Raw genomic sequence first — 15165 nt, forward strand, 5'->3', positions numbered from 1 at the left:
TGTACCTGGCTACTAGATAGGTTCCCGGAGCTTTCTCCCAGGGTCTGGCGGTCTAAGCTCTGCTGACATCATGGGAATGTAGGCGGTACCCTTTCAATAAACATACTTATATTATAAAAAATTAAATATAATAATACTCATAACACCCACCCATTGTGGTTTAAACTGGCCGCGGCCCCTTTATTGGTTACCATATTAAAATCATTTCAAACATTATTAAACTCAAACTGATAACTGTAACTTGAACTTAAAATAACCACAAAAAATTGCCCAGCCACTACGACTCGAGCAATATAATAAAACCATCCAGCAAGACGTCCCCTCTTCCTAAAGAGTGACATACCACATAAAAGGAGCACGCGACAAATAGCTAAAGGGCGGGTGCGCGGTAGCTCGCTGTGAAGAGTCCAGCCGAATTACCGTTTTTCCCTCAACCGTGCTTTATATAAGCTCCTGGGCTAACTGTCCAGAAACTTCTAGAAGAGACACGAGCCTGAATTCTCCCACCGAAACCTGTCCTTTTCCCACCGAAATCTGTAAGTTAACATTTGTCAGTTAGCATCTTAAAAGGGACAGTACCTAAATTTAATGGAAACGAGAGAAAAAACATCGGTACCGCCACAATCCCATGTCAGTGGGCCTAAATAAATTATTCTCGCTTTTCCAAATACATCCATTCACCTGTATTAGGGACATACCAGCGTCGAAGCAGCAGGGGAGAGAGGTGAGAAGTCCCTACCACAGGGCCGAGAATCAGTATTCCTTCTTTATTTTTGCCTCTAGAGAACAATTAGCAGTTAACCCTTGCAGTGCAGGGTAGCCCCACTGCAAGGGTGAATTTTCCTAAAACCTGGGGGTTGTTACTCTCAGTTCGCTTTGTTATGAAGACCAAAAGTATAATTCTTGATCCAGTCACAGCTAAAATAGGAGCACACTTCAACGTGTATAAAATATACAGATTGCCTCCAGATGTCCGAGAAGAAATAATTTAATGTTGTCCTTGTACAGTACAAATTAGTGCACGGAACATAAATAGTGTAAAATAGTACAGCTTCTAAGATGAAGGTCTTTGCTTCTCGACCAATCAGGAAGCCGGGCAACGCATCAATACACAGCGCCCAGCTTCCTGATTGGCCAGAAAGCTGGCTCCATGTTTCCACGTGGTGACGAGGGAGCATGGAGACAGCTCCCCTGGTAATCGGGAAGCCAGGTGGCAAGTCATTGCACGCTGCCTGGCTTCCGTACTTCCGGTATTAGCGAGTACCGAAAAAATAAAATATATATAAGATCGGTACTAGACACCGAAAAACTGGTATCGGCGCATCCCTAGCGACAATGCTTACTAACTGTATAATATCAGTAGAGAAGCAGAGTTATCACCCTAGGCTGCTCTACTATTTTGGACTAAAACACCTTCCCATCTACATTACACAAGGGGGAAGGGTTGTGTAGTTCAAGAAAGATAGTTAAGCAGTCCGATACCCTGTTTAGGATCTTTGTTAATATCAGGAAGACACTGGATATCTTGAAATAAGACATTTTTTTTCTGTCTTGGCAGAAAATGTACGTGTACATCCAAAATTAGCCGCACTCCTCAGGTCTTCGTCAAATAAAAGTCTTTATTGATGATGACAAATACACACTATACAAAAATCCCCACGTATGCTCAATCTCTTATGCGTTTCACCATTACGGCTTACTCAGAGTTCTATGACTAAGCCGTAATGGGGAAAGCGAAAAGGAGGCCGAGCATACTTATTTCAGGTATTTGTATAGCGCCAACAATTTACACAGCACGTTGCATATTCACATCAGTTCCTACGCTCAAGGAGCTTACAATCTAAGGGCCCTATCTCACATGCATACATACGAGGGCCAATTGAGGAGATTATTGTACAGTCTGCATTTGTTGTCATCAAAAAACACTCTTATTGGATGAAGACATGTGGAGTGCGGCTAATTTTGGATGTACTTGTCGGAGGCGCAGCACCGGGGACGCGATCGTGGTGTGAGCTGACTTGGGAACCGGAGTGGTGGTTTGTTGTGAACTGTTCTAGAAAATGTACTTGGTTTGGAAATAGAAAACAAATGCAGCCACCACCTCTGAGGACTAGTAAACTGCAATATATTAAATGTCTGTCCTTGGTTTGGATACACTTGAGAACAGGTCGACTTTAAAGCTTGGACACGGACACACGCGCACGCTTCTTGGTGACAAAATCACTTTAAAAGAAGATCAGAATATTGAAACACGGCAGATTCCTAATTCATCAGATTGGTCTTGCTGGATGACTAGGACAAAACGAACAAATATGCCATTGTTTCTCCAGAAACTCGCCTAAGCTAGCGCCAGTCTGACTCCGTGGACAAAGCTTTCTTTTAGAGCCATTGGGATTATGCTGAGAATTAGTTTATAGCAGCTCCCAAAAATGTTTTTTATGGCTTGTAACACTGAAACTATTAAATCTCTCCAATGCATTCTTGCCCCAAGTCCCAGCATGAATCTATGGAGCAGTCAACCCCAATGCACTGATCTGCAATACGCAATAGTTCTTACCTTGGTATGACACCAGATCAAGTAAAAAAAAAATCAAACATCTACAGTTTAATAGAGAACAATTCAAACACGCAGAACTAATAAGTTACATTCTACTCTTCAGACTCCTAGGTATGTTGCCTCATTTCATTGGACTATTTGCAGACCTAATCTTGGAATTTTCAAAACAGCAGATATGTGAAAACATTAAGTTTGATCTCAAGAGCCATTCCATGGTTGGCTATGACACACTTGGCAGTCATTTAAGACAGATGATAAACATTTCGCTTTAACGCATTACGTGGCACACCGTCTAAGGTTACCTCAAGAAATCAGAAGATTGTCACCCTCTACAGCCAATAAGAGTCATATCAGGAAACAGTTATATGGAGTTATTACAATAAGACCTTTGCATAGGCCTCCTTCCAAGCGATCTTGGGGGGGGGGGAGTGGCGCGCAATAAAACTAAATGGATTTTTCGCCAAGATAAAAGTTGGCTTCAGGGATGTATAAATATGTGTTCAGCTGAGGTATTATGTTCTGTGTATGTAAAGATTGATGCCGATACACGTCTTAACTAGGTCAGTTTTTGTTCAAGATTGTATGGTTAGGCTATCCATAGACATGAGATGGCAGCTGGACGATCTGACTGGCGGAGAGGTCTCTTCGCTCCACTGTAGCTGAATGTGCATGCTTTTGCAGCCTGCAGACACCCCTGGAGCCAGCTGTATCTCAAGAAAAAGCCATTTCAAACAATTAATCCCACCTCAGTATTGGCTGGATGGGTTTTGGAGTATTCATAAACAAATTAGAAATAAATAATCTATTTTCAGTGATGAACACATCATAGGTAGAAGTAACCTATGCCAGGCACAAATTCATTACATTGAGTTCTTGGGAAGATCAGATGACCCAAGGAAAAGTTCCAGTGATTGTATAGGATGTTTCAATCATTTGGCCTTGGCAAAACCCACACGGTCATTAGCCCGGTCAAAGACAGTATAATACGGGCCAATAAAGACATCTCCCAGAATCCACAGGGGTCCAGCTGGAGGGGGAATGTCAAGACCCATGAATCCACTCACACAGATAGTTTGACTTCCCTGTTTTACCTGTAGGGAAAATGATAGTAATCAGACTGGGTAATGCAACATGTTCTAGCATGACAGGGGTAGAAGTAACAGTACAATACAAAGACTAGTACACTCGTGAATACCAAAGACTAAGTTTACCTTTTAGACCAGGTTTCAGATTACACCCATATTCAGAGTGTAACATGGTCACATAGAATCGTTAGCACTCACTTTGAATCCCAACTAGGACACTACCTGCATGGAGTTTGCATGGTCTCCCTATGGTTGTGTGGGTTTCCCCTGGGAACTGAAGTTCTCCCACAATCCAAAGACATGCTAGTAGGTTAATAGACTCTTATCTTAACTGGACCTAGTATGTATGTATGTATGTATGTATGTATGTATGTATGTATGTATGTATGTATGTATGTATGTATGTATGTAAGAACTACTTCCCACTCAGTTTATCCCCGCAGTGAAGTTTATCCCTGCATATTCACTCCATCACTGCTTAATTTGTCAGCTTACATTATCAATTTTGCTCTTAAAGTGTATGATGTAATTCTAAACAATGGTAAAAAAATTTTTTAAATGATCTCACCTTCAGAGTATACTGCTCCCCAGTCAGGGTGTATGCTTTCCCTCCAAGTGTCAATGAAATGACAGGCAAAGAAGGCACCTGATCACACTGGACCATATACTAGGAAAGACATTTATACAGAATATCAGTATCAGAATTCACATTACAATTAGAATTAGATATTTCTATCAATTTTAAAAACATATTTGGGGACACTAGATACACACTCCTCTCTTATCCCACCTATTAAAAATCTTTTTTATGGTTGTCAATGTTCCAAGTAGAGACTCTCCTCCTTTTCTGTTCTGCTGACCACACTGGGGAGGTGAGGAAAGCTTACTAATGGGTGCATGAGCAGCAGTAAAACCTTGACAGAGTTCCGTGCCCTTCTGCACGCAGTGCCGAACAAAGAAAAAGCGCAAAAAAAAAAAAAGGTGTTGGCTGGAGTTCCATTTTGAAGTGAACCGGCAGCCACTTTAAATGTTAAGTCCTCCCTAACAGCAAATATAAAGTTGTCTGCCATTAAATAACTCATTACTTAATTTGGAAGAAACAGCCTGCTGCAGGGAGGTAAGCCAGGCCCACTGAGAGCCCCCATTTTGCCACTGAGATGTGTCCATTAGGCAGGGTATTTGTGGATGGAACCTAGTTCCTAATGGGATCGGTCTAAAGCTAGCCATACATGTGGTTTTGGCTGGCGTTCCATTTTGAAGTGAACCGGCAGCCACTTTAAATGTTAAGTCCTCCCTAACAGCAAATATAAAGTTGTCTGCCATTAAATAACTCATTACTTAATTTGGAAGAAACAGCCTGCTGCAGGGAGGTAAGCCAGGCCCACTGAGAGCCCCCATTTTGCCACTGAGATGTGTCCATTAGGCAGGGTATTTGTGGATGGAACCTAGTTCCTAATGGGATCGGTCTAAAGCTAGCCATACATGTAAACATTTCTCCATCCACTCTTTAGGAATCTCCCTTGTTGGATAATGTATTAAGACAGCATCTGCGGCTGTCTTAATACCAGACAGTGACTACATCCGATTGAATACAGTCACTATTTGGCTAACACATTTACACGGCCACCACAGCTCAAATCTCAGCTGGTTCAGCAGGGATTGGTGAATGGTGAAACGCATAAGAGATTGAGCATACGTGGGGATTTTTGTACAGTATGTATTTGTCATCTGACATTTGACATTTGAGCTAATCCCAGTGCCCTGACTCAAGTACCCAGACAAGCTCCCTCTGCCATACTGGATGGAGAAATCTCCATCCAGTATGACCAGCATTAGGCAAAATCTATCAGAAGTTACGTGGTTAAGTAAAAAAAAAAACCAGGGTGGCTAATAAGGTAACAGCAGGCAAATTCTGCTGCCAGCTCATGGGCTGACTTAATTTGAAATAGGGGGTGACAAATATGCTTTAAAAAAAAGCTATTTGGTCAGGTTTGTGTATCAGATTGGTGGAATACGCGTAGATTTTTAAATCAGATGGACAAAGCAAATTTAAAGCACAATATCTACAATGCAAGGTCACAGGGACATCATACAGGTCAGATGGAGGAGGTTTGCACTTTACAAGTTAGCAATCTAGGCAAGGACAGTAATATTCCGAGTTGCTCCTTGTACTTCTACCGGCTGGTCACCATTGGCAGCCGAAGACAGAACATGTCAGCATACTGTGTTCACATTACAGGTCAGTGATGATAACTTACCTCTCCCTGAGTTAGAGGTATAGCTCCAATAGCTTTCTGCAGTGCCACCACTTCATCCTTTGGGCCAGTGATCAGCGATGTTCCAGTGTCCACAATGGCTGCACAGCCTCCTTTACATAGAGTGAGTTGTTTGCCGATACTCATCCTGCAAACAGCAACAAACGTCAATATCCATTTTACCTGACTGATCAACAAATCCATTTTTAGGAACAGGCAAGTTCTGCACCCAAACAGAAACCACAAGAAATGTGGGCAAATTAGACTTGCAAGCTGAAGACACACCTTTTATGTCCTTGTTTCATTAAATTAACCTTTCCCTCACTACATTACCCCATCCGTTAAAAAGAAAAAAAAAAAACATCAGTGCTATATTCAGATGCAGAAGAAAGCTTTCATACTTTGTAAGCAATTAGAGTTGATGTGGGTTCATGTTCTAGCAAGCTACTATCAAGACATCTAGAAAAAGCAGAAGTATGAAAAAGCACTTTAAATCAAGCTAATGAAAATCAGATATGATAAATAAACCAATAGTGTATCAGATGAGCAGAAAGACTACAAAAAAAAGGAAAGCAACGCTGCTACTTACTGGTCCATATGAATTTCCCAGTAGGCTTTGCGGGTGATGTTGAGGTAGTTGAAATCTCCAGTGTAATACTTGGGATCCGTACCACCTAGTAACAGCTCGCCACCAGGCTGGGATTCTGGGTTCCTAAAAGGAAGATAAAGAATTTACATTATGCCCCAGGCCAATGTTACTTGGAATGTAAGCACATCTCATGTTAAAACTAAAAGATAGTAATCTGTGTAAAGCATCCTGCACCATTTACAACTACATCCTCCCAAGGCAGGAAAGTAAAAGATGTCAACATGTGATTAAAAATGCCCATGACACATCACTAATGGAAAAAACACAGTTTTCCAATTAACTAATCTACCCTGTGTGTATCTCCTTCCTGTAGACATCAGACGGTTACTTATATCTTGTATGCAGTGGTCATGTCATGAGTTGAAACCATTGTACAGCCCAGTGAGGACGAAGGGTGCAATCCATCTCTACAGAATGTAATGGGATAAGAGCAATTACTTTGGCTGGCGCGGCTTAAGAGTGAAACCCAGAGCTTTTCCCAGTGAAGGAGATGGGACATTTATTGCTGCATAGTAAAAAGGTGATCCACATTGCTGTGCCTAGTGAAGGAGAATGGCACACATTTGTTTTTCCAACACTACCAAAGGCATGCCCATTTTACGCTCCTCGCTATGCATACAAATATTTAATAGTGTCCAACACTGTTGTGCCCACTGAAGTACAGTGACACCCATCGCAGTGACAGGCCATGATGCGCAATTAATTTAAATCTTGCTATTTTATTGCATCAGTCTAATGTTTTGATACATACAGGTCCCACCACTGGCGCAAGTGTGCTGCATCTTCTATCGCCACAGTGAAAGTAGGCATTTGGCTTAAAGCACAACTTGAAACAAAACCACATATAATAGACATATTTAGATACGTACACACCCTACTACTGTAATACCTACATGCATCCCTAATTTGTACAGTACAACATTCTTACCTGAAAGAAAAAAAAAAATTTAATTGGCCATTTTTTTTGGCTGACTACAAACAAAATGGCCAATTCTGCTTCCTTGATCACTCCACCCATACTGGGTGTGACAAAGGGTAGTTAGTGCTCCCCACTGCTGTATTAAATTTTTAATTGTATAGCTTGGCCTCTAGCAGCGGACTGTAGTAAGCTGATATAAAAAGACAGGTTTCATGTCCTTATACTAGGAATATTATAAATCTTATTTTTCATAACTCAGGTATAACGGGTACATATTTTTACCTGCCTGGGCTTTAATTAATCCTTTTATGTGCTTTTCTAGATCTATTGTTCATTTAGTAATAGGCAGTTCACTACACTGTGGTGAAATTACAATCCCATCATCCATCTGCCTCTGGGAATTATGTCTGTAGCTGTAAGAGTCTTACAAGGTCTAAAGGGGTTTTTTGTGTCACCACAGCTGCAGAGCCAAAGTTTGGCTACTCTCGATATAAAGAACAACATAGACATGTCAATAACACACACACACGGGGTGAAATTTCATACAGGACAAAAACATTTATACTGGAAGTACACAATTTACCTATTTAAGTAAAAGGAGAATATGTTGCTTTCGATCAGCTTCTGTTGCATGATGTTGTCGAACACGGGAGGAACTCCATCAACAGAGATTCGTGGGTATGCCATGCCCAATATCCCATCAAATTTGGCTGCAATAAAGGTAATACCAGGCTGCTTGATGGCTTCCCCAAAAAGCTGTCCTTTCACAGCCAGGTTTCCAATCTGAGGAAATATTAGGCGGGAATGAGACCAGTGAGTACAACAGTGAACATTTATTGTAAAACCTGTCCTGTCCATGTGAAAACACGTGTCATCCATAGCAAAAAAAAAAAAAAAGGCTTCTTAAAATTGTTCATCCTATAAGCTGCTCTTCAACAGTAACTGCTGGAATTCGAATTCCTAGCATGAGCCAAAAATGTTTTTATCCTGAGGCCAAGTGTTTTCCACCCCAGACTTCAGTACATTTGAAGATCTTACCGTCACAGTGTCCTGACTCAAGTACCCAGACAAGCTCCCGCTGCCATACTGGATGGAGAAATCTGTTCCGTTCTTCACATAGGTGGAGGATTTGGAAGAATCATACTTGTGGTGTATTACTGAAATTAAAATGGATACTCTGTATTAAAACCCAAATATTACAATTTATAACAGTTATACAACAACTGCACACATTCATCATAGACACATCTACAACAAAAAGCTACATAGGTGATTTTAATTTCTTGCCATTACCAGATTTAACTATCTGCTGACAGTCACCTGAATAGGCCAGAGCTACACAGGAACATTTTATTATCTCCAAAATTGCTAGTAAAATGAATTGCTTGGTGTAGCAAATTATTTAACAATTTACTTTTGGCTCCCTATGTAGCAGGCTACGCAAGTAGCATTTTGCAGTAACCAGTTGCACATGAATAGAGAATTGTGCGATTATGCAGGGTTAATTGCTACTGCATGCCACTTTTATAGCCTGCTCCATCAGGAGTCAAAAGTATTATTTCTGAAATCATTATTTGCTACTCCTAGCACTTAAATACAAGCAATGTTAGAGCTAAAATCTCCACTCTATATAAAATATAATGTAGGCATAACAGTACCCTTTATTTGGACCTATGGGTCCAAAAATTGTCAAATATTCAGAATCCCTTAAAATTAAAACATATGAGAAAATAAAAAACACCCACACTGAGCCAATGTCCACAGTAGGGTTGCCACCTGTCCCGGATTCACGTGGACAGTCCAGGTTTTGAGTCCTGTATGTGCTGTGTCTTGGTTGCAGCTGGCCTGAAACGGCACATACAGGACTCAAAACCCAGACTGTCCAGGTGAATCCGGGACAGGTGGCAACCCTAGTCCACAGCTAGGAGAGTCAATCGCAGCCTAAGCTAGTCCAACATAGGAGAGGCATAATTACTATTCTTCCCCCAAAAGTATAATAGTTTAGTGCGGCTGTTGATGGGGTAAATAAGTGCAATAGGTGAAACCCATGTTTAAAAAGGTAACTTCTTAAAACAAATAGGGAACCATTTATAATTGTCGTTTAGTTTAGCTATTTTTATGTTCATTACAAAAGACCTCTGTAGCTTAAAGTGATTGTAAGAGAAAAATGAAGGAAATCTAAGCCATTTAGATTTCGCTCTGTTAACATATGACTACAGCAGACAGAACCTCCCACCTTATACACAAGAATTGAGTTGAATGCATGTGTGAGTGTCAACCGGACAGCAGTTGAAGAGTCTGCATTGATGTTTGCTAAAATACTTTAATTGTATATAAAGTAACTTGGTAAAGTATTTCTCTTTCTTAAAAAAGTGGATATCCACATTTAAGTGGCCAGAGTATCAGAGTATGCAGAATGAGATTAAATGAATTAAAAATAGATGCCAAATACACAAGAGGACAGTAAAAAAATAAAATGGTACTCACAGCAGGCAATGTCCAGCAGGGAGCAGTGGATGGAGGGCACCCAGAGGTTAGATGATCCTGTGTCAAACACCACTGTGAATGGCTGAGGAGGAGTCCCAATGCCAATCTCACCATAGTACTGGGCCTAAAGAGAAAGGGCAGATGAGCCGTTAACATGCAATACTGGTAAAGATTCAATTGCAGCTAAATTCTAATCAATATCTTCATAAACATGTTCGAAGAAGTTTCCCAGTGGCTCAAAATGAAACCTGTCAGAAGGGAAGCAAAGATTCTGTCTTTGCTGGCAACTCCCTCTGGATATGCTAATGGAATGTAACCCTCTTGCGTTATTACTTTAGTTACGGACCTTGCACAGATATGCACATAACGATTTTGGACGTTTTTTTTTTAGCTTTCCCAATGTGCTGGCTTAGAGACTACAAATACTATACAGCATATAAAAGCGGTCTACATTTTTGGATTGCACAGGGACCTTTTCTCCGCTTTATCCACAATAAATATTGCATCTTTATTGTTAATCTTCAAGGTGCCAGCAGTTCTTTTAACATTGGCAGCTTGACCCCCTTACTACTTAGAGAATCAGCTACCCATGACGAAGGGATCCTTTAAAATCAGTTTTAGGCTAGGTTTACACCTAGGCGACACCTCACCGCGCGGCAATCGTGGACGATTCCATGCGGTCAGGAGTCGCCAAGGTGTGAACCGATCGCGCTGTGGGTGCCATTATTTTGTAATGGCACCCCAGTCGCGCCGTACAGACTGCGCAGTTTCCCGCCACAATTCTGCCCGTGCTTCCGAACACAGCCGCATGCCATGCATCGCAAAAAGAAGGTACTTGTACCTTTTTTTTTCTGTGATTTCATGCGCGGATGTCACCCCAATTAAATCAATGGGGCCACGTGGCAATCGCTGCCTGCATTGTACAGGACAGCACGCGCGTCCCAGGGTTATCGTGCAGGTGTGACCCTAGCCTTATAACTTGAACAGTGATACATCCATATATTTTTTTTTTTCTACTTTCTATAGTGCTGACATAATCTGCAGTACTTCACCATCAACACTTGCGTGCCTACTAGGGCTGCAACAACTAAATCGACATAATCGATCTTTTTCAATAATTGATTAATCGGCTTCCGATCAGTTGGCCCTGTTCACGGCTCCACACACGCTGCGCGCCGCACCTCCTTCCCACCTCACGTTCACCGCTGCCACACCACAAAGAAAGATCTCACAAACACCATACAAGCCACCACCGCAAGGCGGAAGAATTAGTCACTAAACCACTATACATAGAGCCTGAAAGCCAACACAAAGCTAGATGAAGAAGCTTGGCAAAATGAGCTATAGCATCATACTTACATCCAGATAATTCTTTAGTGTCTCTGGTGTGGGGCCTCCATTTGGTGGAAAACCAGGGTAATATTTGTTGTATCCATCTCCAATCAGCTTTGTCAAATCCTCACCAGACTGAGTAAGTGTCCTCCGTATAGAAGTAAATTTTGTCAGAGGTATCCTGGGAAAAACAAATCGTTCATTTTCAGCAAATTACTAAATCATGGGCTGTCTCCCTGTGGGAACCTAGTATACACCTCTCCCCCTAGATTCAATAGATTTCAAGAAGAAAGAGGGGTATAAGGGTTTATGGAGGGGTGTAAATGACCGTCCAAGAGAGAGATATACTAAAAATATCAAAATGTATTTTGTTTTAAATATTAAAAATGATACATTCATAGATTCAAACCAAACCCTGCATGGGATATGTTTGTATATTCACTGATACAATATATAACTCTAAATATCCAAGTAACAATATATAACTCTAAATATCCAAGTATTCATACATAACATGATCTATACACATATTCTAATGAGGTATATTTTTTTTCTAAATACATTCACTTTGGTGTAACCGTTCATCAATTGTTGTGCACACCAGGCATCATGACTAAGGCTAGGTGCGCACCATTTTCTGGACCAGATCTGGGACGCGGTGCATTGTGTTTTGCTGTGTTGTCACCGCGATTTTTTTTTTTAACTTAACTCTTTTTAGCTTAAAAAGTGCTTTCAGGTGCGTTCCAGTGTGTTCGCATGCATTCCAAACTAGAGAAAAATGAGACGAGCAGTATTTTTTTTGTCTTGTCCGGAACAGACTTTGCTGGTGTGAACAGAGCCTGAAAATACCATAGAGATTCATTGTGATGCTTTTTTTTGTCCGGGAACAAAACTGTTCTGGTCTGGACATGGTGTGAACAAGCCCTAAATTTAATATTTGCAAAACTGCCATTGAGCCCTAGGACTTGCTTTTTTTTTTCTTCTTTTAATTGTTTCTGCATCACTGACCGGGGATACTCAAGCAGATTGGATTCAGTCAGGACTCCTGATCTATTAACAATTTACACATTGCATGTTCACATCAGTCCCTGACTGAACGAGCTTACGATCTAAGGTCCCTCTCTCACGTGCATACATACATACGAGGGCCACTTTAGAAAAAAGCCCATTAACCTTCCAGCATGTCTTTGGAGTGTGGGAGGAAAGCAGAGTACCCGGAGGAAACCCACGCAAGCATAGGGAGAACATGCAAACTCCTTGTAGATCGTGACCTGGTCAGGATTTGAACCAGGACCCCCAACTCTTTAATCTAATATCCTGCTTGCTGCTCCTTTGGCATGCATTTTGCAGCCTCAATGGGTATGAAAAGTACTGCAAAGTCAGAAGTAAAAAATGTTTTCTCTAAAACATCCTGCACCACAACTGCGATGCACGAATGTAACCCCCACCACACAAATGCTTTTGTTAACCATGAACATATAGCAGAGTGATCATTGTAAATGCAAATATGGTGACATTATATAGAACAAGAGTGTTCCGTAATGGCAGCCTATGTATTTTCTAAGCACATGCTTCCTTTACACTATATGGGGGGTGGGAGACCAATCAATCAGCATCTCTCTTCAGTTTGCTCAGTTAAGATTTGAAAATTAAAGAGAGATGCCGATTGGTTGCCATGCACAGCTGCTCCAGTTTTGATAAATTCCACTATGCGGGCTCGGCACGTGGAGCTGCGTACACGCCCGAGCCCATCACTACCAAGGACCACTCTAAGAGCCGGCCGTCTCTGGGGATCAGGGGTAGTATCACTTATTTTGCTCCCTAGACACAAACAATGGGAGGGACCTGGATATATAAAATCTACATAACTAGATTATTTAACATGATTCCACAGCATAAATACATAAACATATATTTATATTAAAGCTCATGCTGTAGATCCATGTTAAATAATATTCTAGTTATGTAGATTTTTATATATCCAGGTCCCTCCCGTTGTATCAAATATAATAATACTTTATACATTCAGCTGTACAACGGGAGGGACCTGGATATATAAAAATCTACATAACTAGAATATTATTTAACATGGATCTACAGCATGAGCTTTAATATAAATATATGTTTATGTATTTATGCTGTGGAATCATGTTAAATAATCTAGTTATGTAGATTTTATATATCCAGGTCCCTCCCATTGTATCAAATATAATAATACTTTATACATTCAGCTGTACTGCAATAAATATATATTACATATACACACACAGCAAGCAGTGTACTGTTACACAATGACAGCTGTATATTGGGATCATCCAGCACATACCTGATGATTGCTGATCCTGTCAGGACCATAGCACAGAGCAGTAGTACAGTCAGCACTGAGCCCTCCATGGTGTCTGGCTGTGTCCTCAGCTATGCTCTGTATATATGGGTGTCCTCAGCCTTCCTCTGTCTGCAGTGACCCAGCACTCTCCTACAGCTCACGAGACGTGTCAGCTGACCCCACAGTCATGTGACTGCAGCCATAATCCTCCAGGAGCCGTGCTGGAGCTGAGCACCATGCAGGATTCTGATGAGCTGTACTGACTGTTCTTCTGAACGTTCGGAGCAGCTCACATATACAGAGAATGTTCTTGTTTGATCAGGTGCAATGAATGATTGCATTGTGAGGATTTTATTAGTGACCTGTAGCTGGTTAGTGAGCCACATAGGAGCTATAGTTCCTAGTTTGCAGTCAAATTTAGGACCCCACAACATTCTATGTTTGTGTGTTTCCAATGACACTAAAAATAGTACAAAAAATATTTCTCACCTTTCTAGTTGTTTATTTGTAAGATGATTATGCACAGAACACTACAGGCAGCATGAACTTCATCAGAAAACCTTCCAATGTGCAATTAGTAGACAGATTGAGGGCAGACACTAAACTTCCAAGGTAAACCTTAAAAATACATTCAAGTACCCTAACTATTAACACAAATGTATCGTATTTGTGTATCATTCGTCTGTAGATCCTCAAATCATCTCTGAATTGGTGCTGACACTGTCCTTCCTTCTGGAGGGTGGCCACTGTTGCTCCCCATGGTCCCTGTGTGTGTTGCAAAGTAGTCATCGCTGCAAGCTCACTCCCGTGATGGACTACAATCTCATGCTTAGTTTACTAATTTGGTAGAGCTGCAGCCAACTAAACGATTAAATCGAAAATAATCGATAATGAGAATAGTTGCCAACTATTCTCATTATCGATTAGTTGGTTGGATCCCCTAGCTCTCTCTTCCATGGCAAGCAGTGGACGGGTGCAATAGCCAATCTTGCCACTGGCAGCTGTCATTCCCTGGCTGAACCTATTCAATGCATGTGCTTACAATGCAATTATTAAGAAAAAAAGGTGGGGAAAAAAGTCATTTTCGGTTTCAGCCTGAGAAATTCTGCTGTGGGAGGTGCGTTGTAGTGTCATTCATTTCAATGGCACTCCAAACACGCTCTAAAAAAAACACTCAAAAAGTATGCCCCCCAAAAAATCCAGTTCATTTCTAAGCAAAACGCCTGTCGCTGGAAAAAGTAAATGAGCTTTTTTTCTGGCATATTACAGCTTGTTTTGGCCCCATAGACTGAATGGGAAACTAATGAAAACGTGTGTTTGGTGGGTTTTTGCAGGTTTTTGCGCGCATTTAACCTGCATCAGCCCATTAACATCAATGAGCTAGAATCTGCTCACAAAAACGCGTGACTTGCTTTATGCGCATAAACCATGTGTGAAAATTCTCAAAAATCACGCAAAAATGCACGTAGTAACGCGCGAAAAGTCTGTCGCCTAGGTGTAAAGCCAGCCTTAGCAATAATGTCCTAGTATGTACAACATATTTGTACATTATTGA

General features: G+C 41.1%; 1 protein-coding gene across 1 annotated transcript; it reads right to left on the reverse strand.

The window, feature by feature from the left end:
* Positions 1-3442: 3442 nt before the first annotated feature.
* LOC108790992 (cathepsin D-like) lies at positions 3443-13776 on the reverse strand. Its single transcript, XM_018561350.1, has 9 exons — positions 13611-13776; positions 11312-11465; positions 9953-10076; positions 8474-8622; positions 8049-8248; positions 6487-6609; positions 5901-6045; positions 4211-4309; positions 3443-3648 (listed from the first exon to the last, which is right to left on the reverse strand). Exons 1-9 carry the CDS (start codon positions 13676-13678, stop codon positions 3487-3489), a joined length of 1224 nt encoding a protein of 407 aa, XP_018416852.1. The 5' UTR covers positions 13679-13776; the 3' UTR covers positions 3443-3486.
* Between the last annotated feature and the right edge of the window lie 1389 nt (positions 13777-15165).

Source organism: Nanorana parkeri, unplaced genomic scaffold, assembly GCF_000935625.1.
Source record: "Nanorana parkeri isolate BGI_ZX_2015 unplaced genomic scaffold, ASM93562v1 scaffold518, whole genome shotgun sequence".
Taxonomy (NCBI): Eukaryota; Metazoa; Chordata; class Amphibia; order Anura; family Dicroglossidae; genus Nanorana; species Nanorana parkeri.

Coding starts and splice junctions, on each gene's coding strand:
- LOC108790992 (XM_018561350.1), bottom strand. CDS start 13,678: ATGGAGGGCTCAGTGCTGACTGTACTACTGCTCTGTGCTATGGTCCTG. Junction 6,610..8,048: donor TTCTCCTTTTACTTAAATAG/GTAAATTGTGTA, acceptor TCTTCCTTTTAG/GAACCCAGAATCCCAGCCTG. Junction 4,310..5,900: donor TACCTCTAACTCAGGGAGAG/GTAAGTTATCAT, acceptor TGTCTTTCCTAG/TATATGGTCCAGTGTGATCA.